The sequence below is a fragment of the Magallana gigas genome, chromosome 4 (assembly GCF_963853765.1).
Source record: "Magallana gigas chromosome 4, xbMagGiga1.1, whole genome shotgun sequence".
NCBI lineage: Eukaryota > Metazoa > Mollusca > Bivalvia > Ostreida > Ostreidae > Magallana > Magallana gigas.
In genome coordinates, this window is record NC_088856.1 from 44,993,305 (window position 1) to 45,014,085 (window position 20,781).

The 20,781-nt window shown below is 37.8% G+C and overlaps 1 protein-coding gene and 1 pseudogene across 7 annotated transcripts in view; one reads left to right on the top strand and one right to left on the bottom strand.

Annotated features, from left to right (window-relative positions):
- The first annotated feature begins 289 nt into the window (after window positions 1–289).
- The window catches only part of LOC105323478 (uncharacterized), a 28,343-nt gene continuing 7,851 nt past the window's right edge, over window positions 290–20,781 (top strand). Inside the window, exons 1-6 of one of the 7 annotated variants that reach the window (XM_066082559.1) lie at window positions 290–757; window positions 842–922; window positions 5,667–5,747; window positions 7,838–7,977; window positions 8,074–8,167; window positions 8,519–8,728. In XM_066082559.1, the coding sequence (XP_065938631.1) occupies window positions 721–757; window positions 842–922; window positions 5,667–5,747; window positions 7,838–7,977; window positions 8,074–8,167; window positions 8,519–8,682 (597 nt within the window). In that variant the 5' untranslated portion in view covers window positions 290–720 and the 3' untranslated portion in view covers window positions 8,683–8,728. Of the gene's footprint in view, window positions 758–841; window positions 923–5,467; window positions 5,583–5,666; window positions 5,748–7,837; window positions 7,978–8,073; window positions 8,168–8,331; window positions 8,730–20,781 lie in introns of those variants that run through there. The other 6 variants (XM_066082560.1, XM_066082561.1, XM_034449939.2 and 3 more) reach the window with 6 other exon arrangements.
- LOC136274849 (uncharacterized) lies at window positions 15,270–19,669 on the bottom strand (annotated as a pseudogene).

Genomic DNA, 20,781 nt, shown 5'->3' on the forward strand with positions numbered 1-20,781 from the left:
AAGTTAAATAAAATAAGAGTAAAAGAAATGAAGATAATGCATTAACTACACGAAATCATTTACATACGACTTGAAGTTTAATTAATTTGATTCCCTTACGTACGTATTAATTCTGAAAGATACAGGTAAATTTGTTACCTTATTGCAAAAAAAATTTGATTTCACACATTTGATATTTTCATGATATTTGATTGAATTCTAATTTTTGTTAAACTAATTCTTAAAGCGTCTAAATAAATTTTATTTTTAATGAATGTTTATACAATTTAACAGAACAGAACGCGTATCGTATTATCATATCTCTGCTGGACACGCCTTAGGCTTCGTTATAGCTTTAATTACTTAACATAAAACGCTTAACGAATAGGCTTACCGATTAAAAATAAACATGTATTAACGTCTTTAGTAGTTTGAATTATCAATGTGTTTGCATTTGTTAAACGACATCCTTAACTTCAGAGTGTCTCTAGTTTACAATGAGTTAATTCGTCGGATTCACTCTCGGCAATGTTGGATTCTATTTATAGATTTTGCATTTTAGATGTATAAGATAACAAACATTTATTTCTAAAGTACTTCCTTATTTCCCGCTTACGATGACTTTGTGGTCAGCAGTGTGTACGCAGAAAACAGGAAAATGTTTACGTGTGCTTGTATTGTTGATCACACAACATAACACGATACATTGAATGTTATAGTCGGTAAACTTATATATTTGTCATGGGTGGAAGCAAGAGTAAAGCGAAACCGGCTCAAGGTAAAATATGTTTATAACTTTATTTTCATCTTAAAAATTTAGATAAAAGGTTACCAAATTCTTTATTGCCTAACATTTTTACAGTTCCCAATCAAAAAGAATCAACAACACCGATAATTGAAACTGCGGAGGCTACATGTGAGGACTATAATTTCAACACCACAGGTAAATAACTGTTGGTATACTATACATATATATGTATCTCTTTTGGATGGTGTGGTAGGATATGTTTAATCCTGATTTGTATATTTAACACGTAAGGTTAACTTGATTTTGGCAGTCGATGTATAAATAAGTTCCAGAAAGGAAAGTTCATTGATATTTAAACAATTGATTTGATGAAGTATTTTATCAACAAACTGTAATCTTGTTCGCTCGTACATTCCATAAGTAGCCTCTATAAACAAATAATCAAATAACGTAATAAAGGATGAGGTCCCATAGCACTAAAAAATGCTACTTTTAAAACATTGGTATGATCGACTAAAAATAAATCGGCATTGACTTGATAATTTTGCAAGAAAAGAGAATCAAATGATATTGACGCATCCAGTTTGGGTAAAAAAATAACAAAGTTGCTAACTACACCTTAAAATAGTTTCTCAAATCATTAGAAAATTATAATTACTTGATTATGATGGATATTAGGTGGATATAATTTAAAACTGCGAAAACAATTGCAATTTTGGATCAATTTGAGCTATGGCGATAGTCAACACAAGCGGTTGATAAAAAACTATTTAACAAAAATTCAAATTATTTAAAGTCTAAAAAGTATAAGTTTCGGTGTAGTGAGGTACCTTAATATTATTTAGTTGCTTTGTAATGTCTGGTTTTTTGTGTTTTATAAACTCATAAACAACAATTTTCATTTTGGGATAAAAATCTTTTTATTGTTTAAAAATGAATGACCCTCAGTACAATAAAACGTATTAAACAAAAATGTCGCCACATAAGGAGTATCGACATCAATTCTAGCTACATCTGAATCAATAATACGACCGTCTGCTAACTTGCATCGTTGAGATGTCCCTGTTAGTTGGTCATCGTTTACCAGTTCTCTACGAATAACGGCTCCACTACAACCTGTGTCTCTTAGCACAGTCACTAGTTTATTGCCAACACATCCCTTCACAGCTGGCATTTCCGTTTCACAGAAAGCAACCGAATCACAAACACACGGTAAGTTTCCATGTTTCTCGACGACACTCGCGGCTCCTTGGTGACCTCTACCGCGTCCTGGATATCCATGGTTCCCATTATTGTACGACCCACGTTGAAAATCACTAGGGTAAGTATGTTTCGGTGTTGCTTCTTGTTTCTCGCTCGAATTAAACGGCCTGTTATTCGGACTTTTGCGGAAGTTGCAGTTAAAGGCTTTATGTCCTTGTCGTCCGCACTCATAACACTTCACTGCATTTCCAGATTGGTTTTGTTGCACGGAATCTTTGTACGGCGGTTGTCTATCGGACTGCTGTCGTCTGTCAAAGAGCGGTTTTTGCGTAAGTGAAGAGGATGTCACTGTTCTGGCCTCAGCAAACTGGTCCGCGTATCGCGCCATGTCTTGGATCGACATAGGAATCCTCTCCTTTAGGAATAAGGCAAGTTCTTTCGAGCAACACAATAAAAACTGTTCACGTAAGAACAAGTCCTTCAGATCATCGAATGTCTTGTTAGTCTTAGACAGCTGAATCCACCGCTCAAGGTAACTGTCCAGTCTGGTAGAAAATTGCATAAAAGTTTCACTTCCGTCTGGTTTTGAAAATCGGAACTTCTTGCGGAAACCGTCCTCCGTCATGTCAAATCGTTTCAACAGGGCGTTCTTCAACTCGTTGAAATCAAGTGCTGTTTCGGGTGAGGGTCTTGCGAACACATCCAGTGTCTTTCCTTTGAGTAATGCGCTAAGATGAGTCCCCCAAGTGTCTTTATTCCATTTCTGTGTTGTTGCGTATTTCTCAAATCTTTGAATGTACGCGTCAATGTTGTCTTTCAAGTCCTCAAACGGAGGAAGTGTTGGTCCTTTTATCACTTGAGAAGTTTCTTTCTCCTCTTTAGTCACAGCACTCGGTTTCATGTGAGATCTCTCGAGTTGCAGTTTGTGATCAAGTTCCAGTTCTTCTAGTTTTTGTTGATGTCTCTTTTCTTCTATCAATCAGACGTGATCTCGCTCATCATGTTCTCTTGCGGCGCGCTCTTTCTCCATCTGTAGTTTGAAGTCGTGGTCTCTCTCCTCATGTCTCTCGACTCTATGTTTCTCACGTTCGTCCCGCATTCTGGCCTGTTCCTCCTTCACGAATTGTTGAAGGTCTTCATCCTTCATCCCCATCTTGGTCCCCACTTCCAGTAGCTCCAGCATCTCCTTGACAGTAGACATGGTGTATTGACTGACAGACCAACTTACCTCAAAATTATCTCATAAAGGGACTAACTTTTCAACTTTTATCAAAACAATCTGCCTAACGTAATGTACTCACCAAGGGGAAAGGAGACAACAACCTACACTTGTCTTACATGTACTACATGTACTACAAAAAAGATCAAAAAATGAAAAATAAAATAAACCTTGGCAACTGTTCACTTATAAAGATATCTTGTAGTATCTGGAGAAGTCAACTCATCCCACCGCTGCCACCAATTGTAACGGGATGAGCGGAGGCTACTCCAAACAACAACAAGACATCTTAAATTTTACAAAATTTATTAACAAAAAAATAAGAGAAAGAAAGAAAAGATAGAAATATAAACACTAAACCACCCAAACACTCACACACCTTTCACTCAACAAGAAAAAATATGATGTTTATACAAATGACCAAAAATATATTAGAAGAGTGTCCTAATCTCCGGGGCTGTAGTCCTGGACCAACTACGGACAACCACAACTATAGTAGTTTCGTCACAACAATCATCATCATCACCATCGTCATCATAATCATCGACACTATCGTCAACATCATCGCCTACAACACCATAATCATAATAGACATCATCGTCATCACCATAATCATCTATTTCATCATCATCATCGACATGACCATAACATCATCATCTTCTCAACATCAACAATATGACACTACAATAAGTGTACAAGTGACACCATAACACCATAATAAAAACAATATTGTATAATACATTATATAAGTACCTCACTGATAGTATCAAACTATGATAATTTATAAATAGTATTATATTAAAAGCAACATCTCAAAATATTGTAAGTATATGGTAACTAAGTTATTTGTTTACAGTAAACAACATGGCGTCTGAGACTTCCGGTGACGCACTTCCGCCCAAGTAGTTAAGTGGAAAAAGTGACAATAAATTGTAAAATAAAATAACGCATAGAAAATAGCCCTTTAAATCACCGTTTCTTTATACAGCAATAGCAAAAACTGTACTATAGAAAAAGACGAATTCCATTTAAACACTCTCGCTAAAGTCACACATCAGTGAACACACAGGTAACTCTACAGTGAACAATGGTCAAGGTGACTTTATAGGACGACTGCGTAAAACTAATAAAAAGGCAAAAATTTACAAATAAACTAGCCAAACTAAATAAATACTTACCACGGTCAGCTATCCGTGTCCGCGTCAAATGCTGAACTTGTGAAACTAAAACATGCCACACAGGCTTCTAACACGATACCCCCTTCACACACTAGTACTAAGCACGTCTTTATTGCTGGACAGCTCGGCCGGGTATATCTTAGCGCCTATTGTTAGGGTCGGCCAAGCACGTTGCAAAGAATTATGGGTAAAACAAAATTGGGTGCGTTCGATATGAACAGTGATTGTCACATTCTGTAAAACAGTGTCAAGCATTGTGTTGTAAATTGATCGACAGGTTTATTTTGTATTATTACTATCGAGTTCGTTAACGGGTTGGTCTGTTGAGACGGTAAGATATAATATGCTGCATGACAGTGCATTGTTCTCACAAATTTCCACAAACCGGTAGAGGACGTGTATTGCTTCTGCAATACTCTCAGAAAGCTTGTTTTAACGAGTAAACGGTATGATGGAATCCATAAAATAATTAAATTGTTTTGTGTCCACAACAAATAGTAACTTCTAACAAAAGTTAAATAAAATAAGAGTAAAAGAAATGAAGATAATGCATTAACTACACGAAATCATTTACATACGACTTGATGTTTAATTAATTTGATTCCCTTACGTACGTATTAATTCTGAAAGATACAGGTAAATTTGTTACCTTATTGCAAAAAAAATTTGATTTCACACATTTGATATTTTCATGATATTTGATTGAATTCTAATTTTTGTTAAACTAATTCTTAAAGCGTCTAAATAAATTTTATTTTTAATGAATGTTTATACAATTTAACAGAACAGAACGCGTATCGTATTATCATATCTCTGCTGGACACGCCTTAGGCTTCGTTAAAGCTTTAATTACTTAACATAAAACGCTTAACGAATAGGCTTACCGATTAAAAATAAACATGTATTAACGTCTTTAGTAGTTTGAATTATCAATGTGTTTGCATTTGTTAAACGACATCCTTAACTTCAGAGTGTCTCTAGTTTACAATGAGTTAATTCGTCGGATTCACTCTCGGCAATGTTGGATTCTATTTATAGATTTTGCATTTTAGATGTATAAGATAACAAACATTTATTTATAAAGTACTTCCTTATTTCCCGCTTACGATGACTTTGTGGTCAGCAGTGTGTACGCAGAAAACAGGGAAATGTTTACGTTGATCACACAACATAACACGATACATTGAATGTTATAGTCGGTAAACTTATATATTTGTCATGGGTGGAAGCAAGAGTAAAGCGAAACCGGCTCAAGGTAAAATATGTTTATAACTTTATTTTCATCTTAAAAATTTAGATAAAAGGTTACCAAATTCTTTATTGCCTAACATTTTTACAGTTCCCAATCAAAAAGAATCAACAACATCGATAATTGAAACTGCGGAGGCTACATGTGAGGACTATAATTTCAACACCACAGGTAAATAACTGTTGGTATACTATACATATATATGTATCTCTTTTGGATGGTGTGGTAGGATATGTTTAATCCTGATTTGTATATTTAACACGTAAGGTTAACTTGATTTTGGCAGTCGATGTTTAAATAAGTTCCAGAAAGGAAAGTTCATTGATATTTAAACAATTGATTTGATGAAGTATTTTATCAACAAACTGTAATCTTGTTCGCTCGTACATTCCATAAGTAGCCTCTATAAACAAATAATCAAATAACGTAATAAAGGATGAGGTCTCATAACACTAACAAATGCTACTTTTAAAACATTGGTATGATCGACTAAAAATAAATCGGCATTGACTTGATAATTTTGCAAGAAAAGAGAATCAAATGATATTGACGCATCCAGTTTGTGTAAAAAAATAACAAAGTAGTAGTATATAGTATAGCAAACCGTTCTACCTTAAAATGATGAGATGATGAGCAAGCTAAAAATAGACCCGATGAGTAGCCCTATGACCTTTAAAACTTTGCTAATAATTATATAACAATTAAAAGTCTGAAACCTTTTAAACTTTGCTAATAATTATATAACGGTCGTATTATGTAAACCTTAAAATCTGTTGTGTAAATCAATACAAAGCTAGTGTGATGTAAATACGTCTCGGATATAAGTTGAAACAGGAGCACCTCTTTGGATTTAATTTTATTCAACATGAATATCGATAACCTATTATACCATGTCGAAGATATTATGGTAGAAAGTGAAGTGCAGAAGTGTTTAACTCTAAATGAACTGATTCAATGGGCAGAGCTGAATAACTATACTCAGCACCATGCAGTCAACAAGAAATTAGAAGAATTTCGGACAGAGTAAGTTATTTCGTTATTATTAATTTCGGTTTGAAAAATGAAACTAAATAGGTGTAAAAGAGAATAATGGATATATATCAACTTTTTGTTAGGTATAATGGCGAAGAAGATAGCTCAGACGAGAGTTTGAGCCTTGATCTCTATGCGGAGAGTTGGGAGTCCGATGATGATTTGTGTGTTACATCCGCACACCACAATCCCCATCAACCTGTGTTTTTGTCAAGGAAAGAAAAAGAGCGCCTGTGTGAATTATTAGATATTCCGCTCTGTGAGGAAACGGACTTTGATCAAATTCACAGTACACTGGAAGATGGGAATTGCTTATTCAGAGCAGTGTCCCATGCAATTAGCGATTCGGAAGAAAATCACCAGATTCTCAGAATGAAAACCATCAAACATGCTCAGAAAAATTCTGAAAAGTTTAGAGTCATTTTAAGAGAGGGTTACAGCTCAGTTAACGAGTATATAAAGAACACGAAAATGGACATAACTGGTACATGGACAACAGAATTTGAAATTTTTGCCCTGTCTCATCTCCTGTCTTGCGATATTTATACTCGCATTAACGAGAACTGTCAATGGCTAAAATTTTCCGGTTATGTTATCGGTCAAGACAAATCACTTATTACACGGAATATTTTGTTACAGCACCAGCACGAAAGACATTATAATGTTTACAAAAAATTCTAAATACTATTTTCAAAACTAGCTGTTATAAATAGATAATTATAAATAATAGGGCATAGTTTATTAGACTAGATTTTTTTTTTTTTTTTTTTTTTTTTTTTTTTTTTAATCGTCAAAGACAAAAACCTCGGCGAACGGGTATACACAGGGTGCTCGGCCAACGGGTATACACAGGGTGTTACTCAACTTCGAATCTTACAGGATTGCGTAATCGCACGGGCACTATACACGGCCGTCTGGGATGTCGCGCATCCCCCCTTTTGAAGTTACCCACAGGCCGTTTCGCCGAGAGTCCCCTTCTCTTTGAAGTGATGCCGTCTGCGGCGACAGACTGTCTAGCTGTCTAGAAGTACCCGGATTCTGACCACGCACGTGCAGCCCTGGTCACTTCTATTCTAGATTCAGACAGAGAAAGATGCAAGTGGTTTTTGTTTTAGTTTTAGTGTTTAGTTGTAGTTTAGCTCAGCCCTGTAGGAGAGAAGAAGATGTTGTTACGTGTTTTAGATTTGTTAGGAGAGAGTTTGAAGGCAGTAGAATTATGAAAATTGCAGAAGTGAATGCCCCACGTCTAGATCTGACAGAATTTGAAAATTTGGAACAATTACAGATAGTCAAGACCAGGCTATCCAGCAACGACATACAGAGAAACCCAAGGACGATAGTCATTCTTGGCTCTAAAGAATGCTCACATGTAAGTTATAATTATGCCTACATGTTCACGTAGATAGTCAGTTAAAAATAAAAAGAAAGTGTTTGTTAACATTCATATTTACTTTATTTATTTTAGGATGTAACTACCGAGGAAAAAACGAGCACTCTGACCAGCACTCTGACCAGCACTCTGACCAGCCTGACGAGAGACATCTTAACAAACGGCACAGGTAAATAAATTTTTTTTTTTTTTTTTTTTTTTTTTAAGTACGCGTCTCGGAGACTTTGACAACGATGACTGAAAAATTATGATTTTTTTTTTCTATTTAAAAACGAGAGAGATACGTTGAATGTAAATGACACAATATTCAGAATGTATTATTTTAACTTTTAGATGTTAAGCTGATTGTCCTATACGGAGTGATTTCCGTCATTTTTATTTTGACGGCCGTGATATGTATTGCCCTTGCGCTATGGAGGAAATGTAGGGGGCGCACCCACCCCATACCGATGCCGAATCCCTCGTGTACTTCGATATGAGTGACTTTAAAGTCGAATAAATTGTATATATTTTTTTATAGTGGTGACTATTTTGATTTGCATTCTGGAATGGATTTTCCGGGAGGAAGAGCTAATCCCACAGGAGGAAGCAGCAATTCAGCCACGGCAAGTGGAGATTCCCCCGCCACCAGTCCCCCGTAGATCCAACCGTACCAGGAGACCCCCGAATCGCTTAACGTATTGACTTGTAAATAAAACGGACTGTGTGTGATGTAAATAAAAGTATGTTGTTGTTGTTGTTTGAACTACATTGATATACTTTGAATTAAATTGTTATAACTGATTATTATCGTCTTTCTTTTCCTACTGGTACAAAGTTGAATCAGGTGTTACTAAAAGTTCATTATATAACCAAGATCCTTGAGGCACCATGAGTACGATGCATAAGAGCAGTCGTCGATATGTTGGAACTAGTTGATAAGAAAAAAAAATAAGTCTTAAGTATCAAGTATCATGAAGTATTCAAACGTGTCAGCGAGGAACAATAAGTTAACAAAATGTCTGAATTTCAGACCAAAATGTTGTTGTTGATATGTTAAAACATGTTTATGACCGAATCATGTTAGAATTATTCTTACGTAAAAAGTTTCACGAGGTAATCAAACAAGATCAATGAGGAACAATAAGAGCAAACGAAATATTATATCAGAGTTAACAAAATGTCTAAATCACATGCTGAAATGAGGGGCGATGGAAATGAGTTTGAACACGACTTTATCTCTTAATAAAATAAAAGGTTGCGAAATTTTTATGTAAATAATGAGGTAACATATAGATATATATAAAGTCGACAATTTCATCAAAAATACTGACATTCTGTATTCAACACAGCCATGGCCGTAACTCTGTTCAGCTGCGAATTGGGAGAAGGGAGAGTTTTGAGCATTATAAAAGACGAGGCGGAGTATTTTATAGATCTCCGGATTGTTGAAAACGACGATCAGCCGTCCAGGAAAGGCCAGCGCCTAACACTGAGCCGTTGGAAGAACCTAATCAACAACATTGAAGACATAGAAAAGGAAGTAGAGAGTATGAAAAATAAAGAGGACGTCGACTACCGACTTCACTTGGGAGGAAACATATTTGTTTCAATTAAAACACCGTACTGGTGCGTGAACCTCCGGAAGTTTAGGGACGGGACCATCCCCACGCATGAAGGCCTATCCTTAAAATTTGGACAGTGGCAGCATATGATTGGGAGGTTGGATGAAATCCACTTCCAACTCCCAATTGACATTGAGACAGTGACACCCTGTCAGCTATCGGAAGACCACCAGAACCAAGTCGGAATGCTCCGGTGTCCCGAGTGTAATCCAAACGATTTTGATGCATACAGTGACGATTAACTGTTTTTGATTTGTGTCTGTTTGAATTGAATTTGTTGAATATGTCTATCTTACAAATAAAAGCATGTGTTCAAACGTATGATTTTTCATTTGGTGTTTCACTGTAAGTCACTAAACATGTTTCCTTTTGAGAGTCATACAACGATGTCTATATCTGGCTGTACGGGCTCTGGTAAAACTACGTGGGTACGAAAACTAATGAAATATACTCGGGAAATGTTTGAGGGACCAAGTCCTGATAATATTTTATACTGCTATGGTATTTATCAGAATGCATTTGACGAAATGGAAAAAGAGTTACCGAACCCAACATTTTTGCACGGGTTACCGTCCGAGTTGGATATTAACGCCCTCTGTCAAAATGGAGATCATAACATAATCATTATCGATGACTTGATGCACGAGGTAGTTAAAAATGGAGAGATGGAGAGGTTATTTACTCAAGGGGCTCATCATCGTCGACTGACGATCGTTTACTTAAATCAAAACATGTACTGTCAAGGGAAGCACTCTAGAAATATTAATTTAAATACGCATTATATGATTTTACTGAAAAATCCGCGGGACGTGAACCAGATCCGCTGTTTGGGCAGACAGGTATTTGGCGGGAAATCCAACGCTTTGATAGAGGCGTATAACGACTGTTTATCCAGTCCCTATGGATATCTCGTTTTAGATCTTACCCCCCATGCCGAGGAACAATACCGGATTAGAACCGGGATATTCCCGGATGAAACCTGCATCGTATATATTCCGAAGTAATACTTATATTAGTCTCATTTTGGACAATGACTTGTAAGAGGCCACACGTGTATAATGAGTATAAACATATCTAAAGTTTTCATTTACCTGAAATTAATGTTAGACGAACAGACGCCCAAAGAGCAAAAGTTTGGTTTACTAATATACAGCGAGCCCAGTCCAAATCCGGGCTTTAACAGAAATAGTTCACAACCTGCTTTTAGGTTCCCTAACTTTGAACGAGAGTTTGATCAAGCTAATTCGTAAAAGAAGAAAGTTACTATTAAATTTTAACAATCCAGAACGCTCGTTTAAAACCAAACTCCGCGCATTGAGATCGCATTACCGTTACTTCACGGAACTTTTATGTCTGGCAAGCCCCGTTATTTTTCAACAAAACAATGAACTACACTCGGAAAATGGTGTTAATTCCGATTGAGCAGTACGAACGACTGTTAAAAAGAAAGCATACTGAAGCGCAGTCCGGTGCGGGAAAGTCCGCACGCGCAGAGCCGCCGCCGCCGCCGCCGCCGCCGCCGCCCGGTATTCCCGCAAAACGAAAAACCGACAAGTGGATTCAATTGAAATTTTGATATAAACAATGAATAAGACGAAGTATTTACAACAGATCTATTTTGATTCCTCTCACCCGGCTGCCTATTCTAGCGAGGAGAAATTGTATAGATGGGTGAAAGAAGAAGGGAAGTATAAGATTCCGAGAGCCGAAATTAAAAAGTGGTTACAATCTCAAGAAGCTTACAGTGTACATAAACAAAGTCGGGGTAAATTCGCTAGAAGGAGTGTCATAGCAACCTACAAACATTATCAGTGGGATATTGATACAGCGGTTTTAGAGTCTTACAAATCCGAAAACGACGGTTACGCTTACTTTGTACTGGCCATTGATATATTTTCGAGATTCGTATGGACCTTCCCGCTAAAAACCAGAAAAGGAACAGAAATGGCGAAAGCATTGAGCGAGATTTTTAAGACGGCTGGTCAGACCCCCCACAATATTCGGACAGATAAAGGTACGGAATATCTCAATTCCAATGTGAAGGAATTATTGAAACGGAAAAAAGTTAAGCGATAAAAACGATCAAAAAGAAAATAGCCCGTTTATTGACCCGTAATAAGACTCATCGGTGGAAAGACGAACTGGTTAATATTACCCAAAGTTATAATAGTACGTACCATCGAGGAATTGGTAAAACACCCAAATCCGTGACCAATGACGACCGGTACCGGTTTTGGCATTTACAACGGCGTAATGCGAAAAATCCGTCAACAGCCGCGGCATTTAAATACCTTATCGGAGATGCCGTAAGAATTTCACACTTGCGCGATCTATTTCGGAGAGAGTACGACGAGAGGTGGACTAGAGAAATATTTTTCGTTACCTCTCGCTTCATTAGAGACGGGTTTCATTTCTACACTTTAAAAGACTTTAGCAATGAGGAAATAGTAGGTAATTTTTACCAAAGCGAATTGCAGAAAGCGATCGTGAACGCGGATACCCAATATACCGTTGAAAAGGTAGTGCGCAAAAGAAAAAGAAATAACGAGACAGAGGTTCTCGTTAAATGGCTTGGCTGGGGGCGAAAATTCAACAGTTGGATTCCCCAGTCGCAGCTCAAGGGCGCGCCAACAACATGAGCGAGCAATACGTATTTTGTACCTCTAAAGATAGCCTTAATTTTCACCCCGAGAATAATTCCCATAGTTTCATCGTAGAGCTGCCATACCTGTTAGAATTTTCCGGCGATTGGGAGTGCGGTTTAGTAGATGTTAAATTCGAGACTTTAACTCCCATACAAATACCCGTCATAAACATTTGTTCGGACTTGTGCGTAAACAGTTGTCTCGGTAGTGAAAGAGTACCGATTTTAAGGAGATTGTTACACCCGAACCAACCCCTAGTTAATCCGTATTACATTCGCCTTGCACGTGATCAGATTCAAAGATTTCGGATTTATTTAATGTACGACACTCGTACCGTAGAATCATTACCGCTTACAAAGCTGTACTGTACACTTCACTTTAGAAAATGTCTAGGAAACCGTTCATTCCGGATGTAAACGAATGGAAAAAACATTTTGTAGAGAGCGCGGATATGAAATATATTCCGAATCAAAAGACTTACGTTATCGGTCAGTTCGGGAACGGAAGTAGACCAGTGACGCAGATTGAACTAATCACCCCTACCCAGCAAGCGGTTGAAATGGCCAGATCTGAGCTGAAGAAACGAAAGAATGACGGAGAACCCATCGTACATTTTGAGGCGCCTCCGGAGCCGAGACGAGCCGCTAAGAAAAAGAAGAGAAATTCATTTGTTTACACCCAATAATTTTTTTTTCTCAATAAATTATAGCTAGCATTTGGTTATTATTTCATTCTTTCGCTGTCTCTCAAACCGAAAACATGTACTGCGCCGAGGGCTCCAAACCGGCATTTAGTCGGCGATTAGCGCTTTTCCATAATTTCCCCACCGAGGCGGGGGTAGAACAAACGGAATGGATTGATATTAGACCTACGTCAAGTCCAGTATACGGGGGCGCAGTAGAGTTTAATATATCGGGGTCAGGTACGAATTATATCGATTTACAAAGAACAAGACTCTACGTGCGTTTGAGACTATTGCATGAAGATGGTTCCATTTTAAACGAGAAAGAAAAAGTTGCTCTTATTAACCTCCCCTTACACTCTATGTGGAACCAAGTAGATATTTCCCTACAACAACAAATCATAACTTCGAGCGTTTCTAACAATTACGCGTACAAAGCCTACATTGACATGCTTTTAAAACACGGCACTCTTCCGAATGATCCCGAATGCCAGACTCAGCTCTACAATCAAGACAACGCCGGAAGTTTTGATGACGCCGATCCGATCACCGGTAGCAATTTAGGTCTTTACATAAGGAGCACTTTTACTGCAGGTAGTAAAAGTTTAGACCTAGAGGGACCTATATTTACAGACATTTGTCAACAAGAGCGGTTTGTCATCAACGGGGTTCAAGTGGGAATTAAACTTTGGCCCGCTCGAGAAACCTTTTGCCTCATGTCGTCCGAAAGCGCTGTCCGATATAAGCTACAAATAGAAGACTGCGTCTTGAAATGCTGTTACGTAAAAATTAACCCCGGGGTCATTCTCGGGCACAGCGAGGTTCTCCTCAAGCAGCCTGCCATTTACCCGCTTCGACGCTCCGACCTGAAATGTTTTACTATCGCCGCCGGTCAGTTCCACATGAACATTGACGACGTGTTTCAGGGAGATATTCCGGAAAGCTTAGTAGTCGGTCTGGTTTCTTCCAGAGCCTACAGCGGGGACTACACCCTCAACCCTTATAATTTTCAACATTTTAAGTGTAATTTCGCCGCTTTCTACGTGGATGGAAAATCGGTACCGACAAACCCGATAGAGCCCAATTACAGCAAAGGTACTTACATATCAGCCTATCTGTCTCTGTTTTCCGGAAAAGGTACAAATACTACTGCGCATCCATTTTCTCTCAGTCGCGAAGATTACGCGAGGGGATACTGTTTATACATGTTTGATGTCAATAGTACATATGATAGTGAAAATAATCTACCCCTTCTAAGGAAGGGACACACTAGATGACAATTCAAATTCGATACCGCTTTGCAAGAGGCAGTAACATGTATATGTTACGCGTATTTTCCATCAGTATTAAAGATTAATGCCGCGCGCAACGTTGAAGCGAAATATTGGAAGATAGACACTTACAGAAAGCGATGCTTCAGGACCCATTTATTAAAGCCGGAGGAGTATTTCCGGCTGACGGCCTTTTACGCATTAGTAGTCCGCGAGGATTTTATATTTTGAACACCGATGAAACGGGGCAGCCTGGCAGTCACTGGTGTGTTTTTTATTTCAACGATGAAAATTCAGAATTCTTTGATTCTTTAGGTCAACCCCCCGAGTCTTATCATGCTTACTTTAGATACTACCTTATAGCTAGGGGTAAACCAGTTGTTTACAATAAACAAAGAATTCAAAGTCGAGATTCGAGTGACTGCGGCCAATATTGTCTCTATTACTGTTATTTTCGAGCAAGAGGACTAAGCATGCGTGATGTTTTAACTAATTTCGACCCAGATTCACTGCTTCAAAATGATAAGTTTGTTCACGACTTTACAGAAAGGATATTTCAATTATAAAACCCGGGTACTTATCCTCTCCTTACTTCATTTGTTACCAAACATGGAGACTGAAAGGTTCGTCGATTCCAGCTGTTCGCTCAAGAAAAAGTTCAACTCTTTCAAATTAAAAGGAATTCTCAGTCTACTGTCAATTACATGCATGGCTATAGTGATCGCGATGACAACCATATCTTCGTTACCCTCGCATAAGACAGAGAAAGAAACGAATATCACCACCGTGAATATGAACAATACTCTTTGTGACTTTATACAGTCTTTTTCGATTTCTGGGAATGTTTACGTGTCCATTTGTCTATACCAAGAAACTTTCAGAATTGATCTGAGATTTTTCATCAACAAGAAAGCTACGATTAAAGGTTTACACCTAACTACCGAACAGTGGCAAAGACTTATCAAGATAATTCCTATCATAAACAATGTACTCTCTAGACTTTCATATAAACAATAATGCCTGAGTTTGTAGATATTTATTTATAAAAATGTAGATATTTATTTCAATAAACAATTTAAAAAACAAAACAAAACATGGCTTGTATTTTATTATTATTCGGGACTCAGCGTAATGTCAAGCACCTTAGTGTCTACACCATTGTCCTCCACTCGACGTTTGCAGTAAAAGTAAGTGAAGCCGGCTCGTTCCTGCTCGTATGAAAATATTCCATTGTCCTTTGCGCGGAATCCTTTGTTCACGGCGCTAACGTACTTTGTTGTTTTTAAAACAGTTCTAAACGTGTTCAATGGCGTTAGGACTGCGCGCTTTGAAATTCCTTTGCAGCTGAATTTGGTCTCTCTCGTCAACCGCGAAGATCCCGCTTGTAAACGCTTGATGGGTTTTAGGCCTTTTGCCTTTCTAACAAGGCGTCTCGCCCTAAGATACCCCTGCATGCGGAATTGTTCAGTCTTATTTACATTATAAGTTTTCGAACAAAGACCCACAAACTCGTCCCCTTCAAATTCTAACTTAAAAAGCCCCGGTGTTCTTTTGTCCCTTTTTGCGTGTTTGCTACAACATTTCCGAGGAAACCAGTGATGTTGGGCATCGGCTTCGATGTCTAGCTGGTTACAAAAATCGTAAAGACCCCGCAAATACTGTTGTTGCATGTGAGGTTTCACAATACAGTCCAGGCTTTTCCCGGATATGGCCATATAAGCGCTGTCCGTATCCATCTCACAATACATGAAATCTGTTCGTTGACAATATCGATCCATAAAATCGTAGTAGAACTCTAGCATTCTAAGTTTGGCATATTGTAAAATAAAGTAACCTAACTGTATGGGTAAATCTAACACAATGTTAGATTTTGCCTTTTCAACTTCATACACGGAATCTTCTAGCAAAGTCAGATTAACAAAGTCTGGTTTATTTACGGCTTTCTGGGCTTCGTCCACTCCTTGAATATACTGTACATTTCTGTGTTTAAGCTTGTCCATAATTAGACCGCCGTATGCTGAATTTCCTATCGTTTTGTTAGTGTCTACAATGACACTCAGTTTTGGATCATCATCCCCCTGGCGTCTGGCCTCTGTTACATTAGTAACGAATGACTGAAAACATTTCATCGGGGTATATTCTATAACTTGATAAATATTTTTTACTTCGAGGTCGTGCTGTAGATACCATTGTAACAAGGGAGAAGCTAATAGCAATTTTCTGGCTTTCATTCCACCCACCAATAGTCGCCTCGGTTTTTCCGACAAGCCGTTTTCACGCACATGTTGTTGCATGTGGGGTCCTATTGCTTCAAATGGTATATCTGAGGTACAAAATAAAGGCGCCATTTCTTCAAAGTAGTCGTAAGGCTAGCGCTGTAGCTGCGATTGAAAATGTGAAGGCCATTCATCCGGAACACAGATATCAACCTCTATCATTCCAAATAGTCGACCGTCATAGACGGCTTCCAGAATTTCTGACTCGGAAACCTTCCTTTTATAATGTCGAAAAAAGGGTGGCGATTTTTTATTTATCAAGTTCTGCAGTGACTTGCTGCTTGTCTTCAGGTTTCTGTACTCGCATTCCCATATTTGATTTAACCTGTAGCCTCGCTCTTGTATATACTGATTCGTTTGCAATGTATTTTTATACTTGTCTGCTCGGTTTTGTCGCCATTTCTCATTCCTAACGCGTTTCGTTATTTCACAGTCATGGCCATGGCGATAACATCCATGAAACTTGAAGATTGTCGAGGTACTGGAACAAAACCCATCTACTGGATAGGGACCCACTCGTTTTTCTCGCCCGTAATTTAATTTATGCTTAATTCTATGCTTTGTTGTCTGTGACAGCCAGTCCATCCAGTGGTATGCAGACACGAAATGATCCCGTGCTTCTGGTCTAAACGCATTCTCCTTTAGACGACGAACGTAAGTACCAGTAGGCATGGCTTGATTTAAAGCCCATAGGTATAAGGCATTTGCATCGTAGCCCACAATCCGCCCGCAGGGTTTGTTAACATTATGTCTAATGTTGGTTAATCCCACTTTTGAAAATCGATTAAAGATAATCGAGGGTCCTCCTATAATGTTCTTCTTAACTGTTTGAAATAGGTCTTTGTCTTCTTCGCCAAATAAAGCAAACGACGCCCCGCTTTCTTTGCTGGCCTGGAATAACATCTCTCGAGCGATTCCAGGTACTGTCATGGCAACTTTAAAGACATCGATGCATCTATCAAAGTAAAACTTTTGTAACCTTTGCGCGGCTTCTACGAAGGGGCCGACATCCAAATTGTTGTACCAGATTAAAAAGTCTTCCATAGTTTTCATTTTCTCTCTTCGCCACACATCCAAACAGTAAAGATATTCTTCTTCTGTTATGTTCTTTCCTTTAAGCGAACTGTAGAATGCCGAATGTGAGGGGAGTTTTGTCTCTAACAATTTGTCGGCGTTTGTTAAGTATTCATACGAGAAAAAACCTTTTGATTCCGTCACATCGTACGCTTTCAAAAAACCGGAATAACTCGTCCCAGCTGCTAAGTAATTAGAGATGTCTAAAAACTTGAACTGGTCATTTGCAATGCATGTATAGCTGTTGTTTTTCTTGATGGTTATGCCCCCAGTTTGATGCATGTACATGTGTTTCGCGATGTGTTTTTTGATTAAGTTCAAATCATATCTGGAGGAGTTAAAACCCAACACCGGGATCTGCTCGCAATACATTTCAAACTTCTTTTTCATTTTCTGTAAACCGGATGACATCAAAACACCGTCTTCTTCCGTTTGCCATTCATCGATCTTACAGTCCAACTCAATAAAAACGCCCTCCCATCTCTCGCAAGACAATGCATTTGCTCGTTCTGCTATTTCTGCCATGTATTCCAGCATGCTTTCCACTAGCGCATCGCAATTTGCATTGACAAAACATTTTGGTTCTCGGAAGTCCTCTACATTTGAACACACGCTGACAGATATTGGTTGATGTTCGGCGCTCCATTTTAATTTTCCTGATTGTGTTTCATCAATGGCTTGAAGAATGGCCTCAAAATCAAACACAATGAAATATGGATAGTGTCTAATATCGTTGTCGACGTGGATATCATATTCATCCAATTGCTCGAAGATGTTTCTTCGCTGGTCGTGGAATCCTCCGGGGAATTTCAATTTTGTTTTGTTTTCGCACCTTCGTTCATGTTGCATGCAGCGCCACGCTGAAGGAAACAGTTGCTCGCAAGAGGTACACTGATAGCTTCTGCTGTATGCGTTTATGTTTGATATGTACGAAAGGTGGTTTTTGTACAGATTTAGATTCATGCAGGCCTTGAAATGGCACGGACTTCGGCGTATGACTTCCACGCTGCCGTCTTCTCTTAGTTTGAATATGTTGACATTTATTTCAAAACACTCTTCAAGTCGATGCATGTCCTCCATTTCTAATCCCGGGTAGTCTTCAATCTGGATACTTGCATTCCCGATGTGTTGCATGAATGTCCTAAAGTTGGTTTTGGTGGTTTTTTCCATTTCTTTCCCCTCATTTGAATACATGCTTAGACACCTAAACGCGCATAAGTTGTCTCTGTAATAATCCCCCTTTGTGTTTTTGGTCAGAGCTCTTATATTTTGATTGGCTAAAATGTAATCCGGTAGCCGAGTTTCAGCAGCTCCTAATAAATAAGACGTCTTAAAGACGGAAATCCGTAAATTCGTTAAATAAAACAGCCTCCATTTAGTGTTATCTCGTTGACCATGTAAAAAATCCTGCAAGGAAATATCTTCCAACTTTTTCTTTAAACGACGAATGCTGGTCATGTTCTTGATTAAAAAGGGCCGTTCTAACAGAGTTAAATTTCGAGCAGGAATAAAATATCTAAATTCTCCGGTTTCGATGTGCCGAAGGATAAAGCCAAAAGAAAACTGTATTTTAAATGCTGTTTGTTGTTTGTTGAAAATCTGTTCTGCTTGGTTAACGATCTCCTGAATAGACACATCATTTTGAAGCGGAATATTGATGGTAGATTGTACATCATCCTCCGCGTTGTCTTCAAAAATAAATTTGCTATTGGCTTTAAATACATTTTGAAGTTTTTGATCGGTAATATTCGGAGGAATAACGCTCTTTCCATGTCCCGTTTGTCCGTGTTCGATATTTCTATGAACATAAAGTTCCCTTCGCGTCGGAAAGAGATTTTGACATAATTTACATCGGTATAACGAGGGGCCTGGGGAACTGGGGCTAGGACTTCTAACCTCCGATGACTACAATTTAAAAAACAAAACCAAAATAATTAAATATCGGAAAGAGTTAAATTCAAAATTTAGAAAAAAACAAAAAAAAAAACAAAAAAAAAAACATTAATTATAATATTACCTTTTCCGGTGTTTTGTGATGATGTTTGGCATGGGCATTGATTTCTTTTTTCCCCTTCAGGATTATCCCACAATGCCTACACTTAATACCTTTATTTCTTTCTTCCTTAAACAAAACATAAAATACATACTGTAAAGTCTCTGAAGATTCAAAAGGGGGGGGGGGGGTTACTTGTAATTAAGAATCCAAATATCATACCTCCGGCAGTTTCTCCGCTTTTTGAGTAGCAGGTGCCCGTTGACAATCCTTTTCATGCCTGATTTTATTTGATTGATAGGCAAAATTCTTCAAACATTTTGAACAGGAATAGGTTATTCTGTGATGAATGCTCTTTCCGTGTCTATTGAGTCCAAATTTTGTCTTGAATGTTTTTGAGCATTCACTACATCGATATGTCGAGTTGTTTATTACCTCCTCTCCATTCGTATTTCTGAATAATTAATTATACTACATTACAAAGTCATCATTTTATTCATTTATTTCCCCATCATATTTTTATTATATATATTTTAAATCTTGTAGCTTTTATAATAACTTACTGTATGTCTTCCCGCAGTTCAGTTGTACGAGCTATTACTTCTCTGTGAGTCTGAAGATTTAATCTATTAGCCCATATTTTCAACGCCTTGGTTTCAACAAGATTTGCTATTTCTTTCCGTATAACCTCTTCTTCAGCGTTAAATAAGAGCTGGTCTATATTATCTTCGCATCACCGTTAAGTGACACTGGATCTAGCTATGTATATATATACACCATTTATAAATCTCTTACGTGGTATATTTACATACTTTGTTAACCAATTTTCTCAGTGGACCGCTGGTATAAATTACATGAAATTACATGCGTCGGTGTAAACGAACATCAAGTCAATTCCTGTCTGTTTAATCATTTAACAGTTTTCCCGTGTTTATTCTTAGTTTCATTTATTATATAATCATTGTTGGTATACTTTAATCCCATTCATTAAGCGGGAGTGTTTTTATTTAACTCGCAGACTAGTATTAATACATAAGATCTTCAAGACATGAAATTACATGTGAACGAACATCAAGAAAATTCCTGCCTGTTTATTCTCCAGTGTTTATTCCTAATGTCATCTATTATGTAATAATTGTTCGTATACTTTAAGCCCTACATTTTACGAGAGTGTTCTTATTTAACTCGTATACTAGTATTTACACATTTTTAATTGTTATATAATTATTAGCAAAGTT